This window comes from Conger conger, chromosome 5 (assembly GCF_963514075.1).
Source record: "Conger conger chromosome 5, fConCon1.1, whole genome shotgun sequence".
NCBI classification, from domain to species: Eukaryota; Metazoa; Chordata; class Actinopteri; order Anguilliformes; family Congridae; genus Conger; species Conger conger.
The window spans coordinates 60,877,627-60,886,796 of NC_083764.1; the positions used below are offsets into that span (position 1 = coordinate 60,877,627).

At 49.7% G+C, this 9,170-nt stretch overlaps 1 protein-coding gene across 2 annotated transcripts in view; it reads right to left on the bottom strand.

The window, feature by feature from the left end:
* The window catches only part of xrn1 (5'-3' exoribonuclease 1), a 37,097-nt gene extending 28,283 nt beyond the window's left edge, over positions 1 to 8,814 (bottom strand). For both annotated transcript variants that reach the window (XM_061243711.1, XM_061243710.1), the window contains exons 1-12: positions 8,622 to 8,814; positions 7,547 to 7,779; positions 7,337 to 7,434; positions 6,685 to 6,794; positions 6,190 to 6,300; positions 5,285 to 5,370; positions 4,387 to 4,474; positions 2,657 to 2,825; positions 2,081 to 2,148; positions 1,782 to 1,916; positions 1,036 to 1,105; positions 351 to 456 (exon numbers count right to left, since the gene is read on the bottom strand). In XM_061243711.1, coding sequence (XP_061099695.1) covers positions 351 to 456; positions 1,036 to 1,105; positions 1,782 to 1,916; positions 2,081 to 2,148; positions 2,657 to 2,825; positions 4,387 to 4,474; positions 5,285 to 5,370; positions 6,190 to 6,300; positions 6,685 to 6,794; positions 7,337 to 7,434; positions 7,547 to 7,779; positions 8,622 to 8,696 — 1,349 coding nt within the window. In that variant the 5' untranslated portion in view covers positions 8,697 to 8,814. The remainder of the gene's footprint in view (positions 1 to 350; positions 457 to 1,035; positions 1,106 to 1,781; positions 1,917 to 2,080; positions 2,149 to 2,656; positions 2,826 to 4,386; positions 4,475 to 5,284; positions 5,371 to 6,189; positions 6,301 to 6,684; positions 6,795 to 7,336; positions 7,435 to 7,546; positions 7,780 to 8,621) is intronic.
* Between the last annotated feature and the right edge of the window lie 356 nt (positions 8,815 to 9,170).

The following is a 9,170-nucleotide window of genomic DNA, read 5'->3' on the forward strand; positions in this document are numbered from 1 at the left end:
GCCATTACGGGATTGGCTGAACCAAGTTAGACGTCATTCGTGGTGGACGTCGCAGAATTTTCCTGTGGGAATGTGGAAGTTGTAGTCCCTACACAGATGCGCACAGATACACACGCACACACCACAACCACACACACACACACACACACACACACACAGTCCTGCCTGCAGCCAGCAAAGACCTGCTCCTCCAGACCTAGCAGGTACCACACACACACACACACACACACACACACACACACACACACACACACACACACACACACACACACACACACACACACAGTGCAGAGTTTTGGGCGGAGGAATTCCAGAGCACGGGACACATATCCGTGGGGAATGCCACTCACTCTGAGACCACGTCCACGCCCATCTTGGTCATGTAGTACGTGCGCTTGTACTGCCGGAACTCCGTCTCAAAGATGTCGTCCTCCTCCCCGTCCTCCTCCGCACAGTCTGAGGCATGATGGGAAACGCCCAGATCAATAACCAAGAACACAGATCCATAATCCCAGCAATTCAACACGAGAGCAAAACACGAGCTGAAGGAGTGACGTCTCATTACGATGGACAGGGTGCGAAAAGCGAAAACGATTACGCAATGAAGCAATTTAACCCGTTCAGTCACAAGAGTAACAAACGGGGCGCTCAACCTTTCCTTTTCAACCAATCAAAATGACTGCTGTACTACTGTTTTGGGTCCCCGTTAAAACACTACTAACTTTCTCAACTTTTTCAATTTTCTCAACCAAAGCCAAAACCCCTTTGGGATTTGGGAGGAGCCACTTCATATTGGGCTTGGGACTGAAAGGGTTAAAAAAAAGAACATTTAATAAGAAAAAACTGGTTTGTTTTGAGTGTGAGCGTGTGTGTGTGTGTGTCTGAGTGTGTGTGCGTGTGTGTGTGTGTGTGTGTGTGTGTGAATGTGTGTGTGTGTGTGCGTGAATGTGTGTGTGTGTGCGTGCGTGTGTGTGTGTGTGTGTGCGTGCGTGTGGGGTACCAGGTGAAATACAGGCAGGAAGGTGTCGTCTGTACCTCTGGTCGGGAGGGTGCCCAAATCTTTGCCCCCATCCAGAACGGTGAGAGAGAGCGAGTCCCCCTGGACCTGCACACACAGGAGAGAGCAGCTCAACATCCACACACACACACACTCTCACACACGCACGCACGCACGCACGCACGCACGCACGCACGCACACCTGCACTCCAAAACGCAGTCACACACTCAGTCACACACCACGGCTTTCTGAGACATCGTAACCACTCAAGTGTCGACGCATGTGACAGTTCTCACACAGACTGTAAAACAGAACAATGAGTCTGTTCACACAAACACTGCAACAGTTATTCAGCGATTGAGAAGACTTCTTCTGACCAAGGCCGCCCCCTACAGGTGAAACGGAACTGATACTGATTTGGTTAAAGGAAGCAGGCGGTACACTTTAGTGGTGGGAACATGGAGAGAATGGTTGGGCTGAACGGCCTGTTTTTGTCATTATGCATGTCATGAGTTCTCATTTTGATACCCACACTGGGCAATGTACACACCCTGGACACGCACAGTTGCATGCACGCTTGCACACACTCTCACACACTCTCACACACTCTCACACACTCTCACACACTCTCACACACTCTCACACACACTCTCACACACTCTCACACACTCTCACACACTCTCACACACACAGAGAACGCGCGCGCACACACAAACACACTCGCACACACACGTTTTCCGCAGACCGCCCGGTGAGGTGCGTTCACAGGTGTCCTGTCCTCACCTTGCTCCTCCTGCCCTCCTGAGTGCGGGCCTCCTCCGCCGCCAGCCCCGCAGCCTCGTTCAGGTACTTGTTCCCCACCTTGCTCTCGAACCACTTCAGGTCCACGAACACCTCGCTGAAGTGCTCCCGGTCGAACTGGGAGGGAGGGAGGGAGGGGGAGGGGGAGAGGGAGAGGGAGAGGGAGAGGGAGAGGGAGAGGGAGAGGGAGAGATGCGTGTATGTTTGTATAATGTGTGTGTGGAGTACTGTCAGTCTCTTTCTCGCACGCACACCCGCACACACACACTCAGTAGCCTCACCTCTGACAATTTTTCCAGGTACTTCTGGAAGTTGACGAGGTTCAAGTTGCCGTTCTCGTTGAGGTAACCTGGCAACAGTCATAAAGCAGAGATATGAGCTTGGGAGCAGGCAGCTGACAATCACGCCCTGGAGTAGGGCAGTCATAAACCCTAATCTATCAGCTGTCTACGACAGGCCATCTAAGGCCCTGAGCTACATGAAAAACAAACTCCCTGGGTCTGGATTGGGCTGCTCTGGTCTGAGATGGCCCGGTCTGGTTAAGTGTGGTGTGGGGTGCTGTGTTCTGGTCAGGCCCAGTGGGAGGTGCTGTGCTGTGTTCTTGTCTGGTCCAGTGTGCTGTGTTCTGGTCAGGTCCAGTGTGCTGTGTTCTGATCAGGTCCAGTGTGGTGTGGGTTCTGGTCAGGTCCAGTGTGGTGTGGGTTCTGGTTCTGGTCAGGTCCAGTGTGGTGTGCTGTGTTCTGGTCAGGTCCTGTGTGGTGTGGGTTCTGGTTCTGGTCAGGTACAGTGTGGGTTCTGGTTCTGGTCAGGTGCAGTGTGGGTTCTGGTTCTGGTCAGGTCCGCTCCCGCGCACTCACCCGTTAGGCTGGGCAGTACACTGATGTAGGTGCGGTAGAGGAGGGGCAGAGCGTCGTGGTTAATGTGCAGGTGAGGAAGGTGAGGTATGAAGTCGTTTCCCACCAGGAAACCCATCAGTATCCAGTCATCGATGATCCGCTCAAGGTCGTACTCAAACGAGATCTTATTCTGATCGGCAAACCGCAAATCCCATCAGGTTACATCATGATACATCACAACATCGATCACAACATCATGTTACAATTGCTTAGCAGATGCTCTTATCTTATCATTAACAATCAGTAAGTGCAATACTAACCTACTCAACAATAATTTGCATCATAACCGAAGAACGTATCACTGGACAGATAACATTTACAGCTGTGTAAAGGTTATTACAATAATTATTATAATTATTACAATTATTATTACACGTATTATGCAAAGGGAAATCAAAGGAAAGAAAGATAACGAGAAAGGTTATCTGAAGGGGGTCAGGGGAGTAAGGGCCATGGGTGTTCGGTCTGCGGGAGAACACGAGCAGTGTTGGCTGTTCTGACTGCAGTCCGTGCTGCCTGGCTGACGTTTTTCACCCGACATCTGAATCACGGCTTCCGCTAAACCTCGTGTTCGGCAAGTTTGCGTCAGCACATCTTTTCAATAATAAGGAAGAACTTCCCTTTCACTTGCAAAAGGCTTCTGGGCTTTTCTGTATAATTACCACACACAATACTCAGGGCGCAGCCCAATAAAACCTTTAACACGCTCGAAACCAGTGGCCGGTATTTGCTTTGCAACAATCTTCGGCTGTGTTCTTAGTTTGCCGTGTTGTAAAGTTTTGCAAGTGATTGGGAATTTAATGACTGGCAATTGAAGGCCCTCAGTCGTGCATGCTGCAGGAATTGCGCAATCCGTACTGCTTGGATTTAGCTGCAGCCCTTTATATTACACACAGGCAGTCAATCAACCACCGAGCATGGAGTGTGGTTTGGGGTGGCTCGCAGAGTGTGGTTTGGAGTGGAGAGCAGAGTGTGGTTTGGAGTGGAGAGCAGAGTGTGGTTCGGGGTGGAGAGCAGAGTGTGGTTCGGGGTGGAGAGCAGAGTGTGGTTTGGAGTGGAGAGCAGAGTGTGGTTTGGAGTGGAGAGCAGAGTGTGGTTCGGGGTGGAGAGCAGAGTGTGGTTTGGAGCGGAGAGCAGAGTGTGGTTTGGGGTGGAGAGCAGAGTGTGGTTCGGGGTGGAGAGCAGAGTGTGGTTCGGGGCGGAGAGCAGAGTGTGGTTCGGGGTGGAGAGCAGAGTGTGGTTTGGAGTGGAGAGCAGAGTGTGGTTCGGGGTGGAGAGCAGAGTGTGGTTCGGGGCGGAGAGCAGAGTGTGGTTCGGGGCGGAGAGCAGAGTGTGGTTTGGAGTGGAGAGCAGAGTGTGGTTCGGGGTGGAGAGCAGAGTGTGGTTTGGAGCGGAGAGCAGAGTGTGGTTTGGGGCGGAGAGCAGAGTGTGGTTTGGGGCGGAGAGCAGAGTGTGGTTCGGGGCGGAGAGCAGAGTGTGGTTCGGGGCGGAGAGCAGAGTGTGGTTCGGGGCGGAGAGCAGAGTGTGGTTTGGGGCGGAGAGCAGAGTGTGGTTCGGGGCGGAGAGCAGAGTGTGGTTCGGGGCGGAGAGCAGAGTGTGGTTTGGGGTGGAGAGCAGAGTGTGGTTCGGGGCGGAGAGCAGAGTGTGGTTTGGGGTGGAAAGCAGAGTGTGGTTTGGGGTGGCTCGCTCACCTTGAGCTCGGAGAACTCGTAGTCGATGTACTCTCTCATGAGTGACAGGTGCAGCAGGTGGAATGTTGTCTCCTCAGGCGCTGTAATTCTGCAGCACAGACACAGGGACACAGAGCTTCAGGAAACCAAACGAAGAGGCACGATGTGTGTGTGTGAGAGCATATACTTGTGTGTGCAAAATATACTTTTCCAATTTATTACAGTTTTGTGGGAAATGCTTTAAGCCAGCAAAGACCACAGTTCCTTAAAGAAAGTGTGTGTACGTGTATGTGCCCAAAATATACTTTTCCCAATTCACTTCAGTCTGGTGGGAAATTCTTTAAAGTTCCCAACTTCAATCAAAGGTCACTTCATGGAAATGCCTCAGACTCGAGGTCCCAGACACCAGTTACTATAGTTACAAGGGGGCAACAGGCTGAAATTGCCATCCGATTGGCTCAGAGTTTCTCAATTGCCACCTGATTGGTTAGATTTTATAACCAGCTGCTAGCAGTCTGCTCAGCTACCAGTGATAAATTATTTCATTTATTTTATTCATGGCTAATACCATTTAGTTTGTCCCGCATTCTTTGTCCCATGAAAGTGACTTTCGGTCCAAATTAATTTGGGATTAAAATCTTCAGGAATTTTAATATTGCAACAGTGACCAGCTGTACTGTTGGGTGGATGAATGTTTTTCCCTTGCCACATAGCAAATCAAAGAAGGTGGAGATTTCATAATTTATAAAGCAAATGACAAACCTACTGTAGATGGGTGAATTAATCGGTTTACTTGTATATATTTGGTCATTAAAAGGCTGCACTGAATCTCGCCCAGTGGAACAACCTGCCAGGCTCTTGCATTAGTCGTGTGACACTAAAGTTTGTGGAACACCACAATGGGAGGACGGAGACGCACCTCTTCTGGGCCTTCCTCCCACCGAAGCGGACCTCTTCCCTCAGGAGGGAGAAATGGGGCTCATGACTGGTCAGACCGAGCATTATCTACAACAAGCAGGGGGAGGAAAGAGAGGGGGGGGGGGGGTGGGGGGGGACAGATGTGAGAGAGGGGGAGAGGGGGGTGAAAGGAACAGAGGAAGAGCGAGAGAGGGAGAGGGAGAGAGAGAGAGAGGGAGAGTGAGAGGGAGAGGGAGAGAGAGGAACAGAGGGAGAGCGAGAGAGGAACAGGGAGAGAGGGGGAGAGAGAGGGAGAGAGAGGAACAGGGAGAGTGATAGAGGGAGAGAGAGGAACAGAGGGAGAGTGATAGAGGGAGAGAGAGGAACAGAGGGAGAGCGAGAGAGGGAGAGAGGGGGCAGATGTGAGAAGGGAAGAGAGAGAGGGGGCAAATGTGAGAGGGGGAGAGGGGGTGAGAGCGAGTGAGAGGGGGGAGGGAGGGATTGAGAAAGACAGAAGGGAGAGAGGGGGGGATAGGGGGACAGGGAAAGCATACACATAAATACACACTCTACAGTCTTAAGGAGCTTCATAAAGATAAGGTAGTATTGTCCTTGCAGTAAAACTGGAATCTGTCATTCTAATCTGTAATTCCTAAACTGCAACTCCTTTTTGCGAGGAGCTGAGTGGGACAGTTAGGGAAACTTTTTTTTATTAAGCAGCTAAAAAAAAAAAAAAAAAACTGTTCTATAACTTGGGATGTCCAGAGTGGAAGTGCCCCTTAATTCAGACTGAAATCCCGAACTGAGAAGCCAGTCACGCCGTTAAATCCGAGGCACCTCACTGCTCCAGCACTGTAAACGGGTTGACACTCAAGCCTTCTAGATCCGGTTTCAGAGTCACGCTCGCGCGCGGTTTTGGCCACCCACCAGGTCGGCGTCCAGTCCGTACAGACAGTGGCGGGTGTTGGGGTCGTGACCCGGCCTGGCGTTCTCTGACCGAATGAACTCCATGATCTTATGCTCCCCTTCTCCGGGCGTCTGGAGGAACGAGAGGGAGAGACGGGGTTACGCATCGCATGAGAGAACGCCGCTCCGAGGAGGGTAAATCCGGTCCTGGAGGGGCAGGGTGTGTGCAGGGTTTTGGCTTCCAAACGTTTCATATAGGGACACGAGACGTGTGTTGTCATTCGTGCACTCATCAAGAAATGTAGCCGAAATGCCAGGCGGCGTAAACGTTAGGGTTAATACTTAATTGATAGGCAATTAATATGTTAATTAAGGCCAGGAGTTGGCATGAAAGGCAGAAACGGATATGGCCCCCTTTGCCCACCTCTGACACAGCTGCTTCCAGGGCAGACTGCCACAGGAGACAGTGCCAGCCAGCACTGCGGGACACCCGCGTCTCCCCACCGCCCAACTCACCTCGTGACCGGACAGGTACACGCTGACCCCCTGCCACGACTTGTCAGTGGACAGTTTATTGTGGACAAAATACTTCAGCTGCTCCTGGAGCCGGGCCATAAACTCTGTGCCTGATGGGAGGAAGAGACGGGAAACAGTGCTTCGACTTTTCACAGTGCTGCCACAGCAACAAACTAAAAAGTACAGAGAGAGAGTCGGGGGAGACTACGGCGACAGACAAGTGAAGACAGCCCGCTGGGGTGAAAGGTAAAGACCAGTTACAGACTGGTGAGGAGTACACACTGGTGAAGGGTACGGAGGTAGAGACAGGAGAAGGACAACACAGTCACAGGTGACGAGTACAGAGACTTACTTAAACCAGCTAGACAGACAGACAAAAGGTATTTAGCAATGGTCTCCAACCCTGGTCCTGGAGAGCGACTGGGTCCGCTGGTTTTTGGTTTTCACCATAAAATCAGCACCGCTGTAACGCTGGTAACCAGGTGAGGTGAGTTAACCGTGAAATAAACTGCTCTAATTAGTGCAGAGTAAAAACGAAAACCAGCAGACCCTGTAGCCCCGCAGGACCAGGGCAGGAGACCACTGCTATACAGAGAGACATAAATCCAGGTGAACAGAACAGACAGACAGGTGACTGTGGGTGTCGGGTTACCTGGCGTTATGCAGTTTGAGTCGAAGCGGGCCTCTGTGGGAAGAACCTCTCCTTTCTCCAGAGCCTTCTTTATCTTATCCTCCGCCTCTTTCGCAGACCTGAAGGAGAACAAGGACTTTACTTGGGCCACAGGGCAACAGGCCGGACCTGAAACCAAACATCATGATATCGAGCCAGAATGCTCAACCGCACCAAAACACCACAACACACCTGAATCTTCTCCCACGCTGCTGGTTCATCTTGGCTCTGGGGGCAACGCCATCAACGGCCATGAAGAACACTTTCCTCGGCTTGATGATGCGAAAGAGCACCTCCAGGTAGTGGAAAATGTCGGCAAAAATCTTCTCCTCCGAGATACGGAAGTGGACGTCCTCGTCGTTGGGGTGGGAGCACTGGTGAATGATGCCATTCATGTCCAGGTAGAGGTTGTCGAACTCGGGAATCTGGGTAGTCAGTGTGTGTCAAATGATTTGGAACGAAGGAAACATTTCGTTTATTTGTTATGTAACTGTGCATTTAAAAAAAACAGACAGACATAATATAGTCGTAAATATCTGTTCTGGTTCCCAGGTCCGCCTTTCAGCAGAACAGCCATTCTCGCTGTTGGGACATAAAGTCACTGCATACTTTATGACTTATTAAGTAATGTGTGGAAACAATATCGGATGGTCGCTGAACATGAAACGAATGGGATGAAATGTTTCATAATCAATTGTAAACGTGTGTGAGTTTATTTAGAACTCTCACTCTCAATGAATGCTTCACGTCCACAAACATTGATCAGCGTGAATCAGGTCTGAACACACTCATTGCGCAACGGAGTGGGCTAATTGGGTTTCGTTTCCAAAATTTAACTCTCAGCGAAACTACATTGGTATAACTTAGCGCTGACGAGCAGACGCGAGCAATAACTGATGTTTTACTATAAGCGAGTGAGGAAGTCAATTAGCCAAGTTGTAACTTCGGCACATGACCTTAAATCAACTAGCAGTCTAGATGGCTTGTTACCGTTTATTTGGCAAGCAAGTTAACTTAGCTAATGTTAGCTAACCCAGTCATTTTCGCCAACCTTGAAAACTGGTTGACAGGCTCAGGAATATATTAGATAATCGAATGATTTCCGAAGCTTGTACACAGGCCAACAAGAAAGTGGTCGAATGTAAACAAATGCAAGCCATACGGCAACTGTGGAAAACCCGGGTAGACGTGGAGGTGAAACTCAAACAGGCCTGCTAGCTAGTTATATTTAGCAACCTTGCTAGCTAGCTAGCAATCGATATCATACCTGATGCTCCTTGACAACTTCACTGAGGCAAGGATATCGCTCCGAAATCCATCGGTAAAATTTAGGTACACCCATCGTCACCAGAATCTCCTGTTGCAAGATTTAATGTTTTAAAATCTACAGATAAAAAGAAAGGTGCAAAGTTTAAGAAGTTGCTATCATACGGAGTCCACGGTTTTGTTTCTGTGGTAGATGTTACTGTACGGGCAGTATTAAGTGTCCGGACGGAATCCGTGACGTAATAACTAAATACCCTGCATCGATGGATCACAAACGAACGCTGCACGTTTTCAGATTGACACAATAAACAATTCACATTATTACAATTAAATATTGTTAAAGATATACATTTTTTTACACGTCCGTGAAACACGCTGATTGAGTTTGTATTTTCAATCCACCTATGGCTTTTTTTCTTTTTCTTCTTTCTTCCTGTGTAACCGTTAAAGTTGCTTGAACAACACTGGTCCAAAACACTGGGTTCCGACACTGCTGAGGCAGAGTTTTGCTTATTGGGAATGAAAGGAACAGTTTTTAAAAAACGCTGAC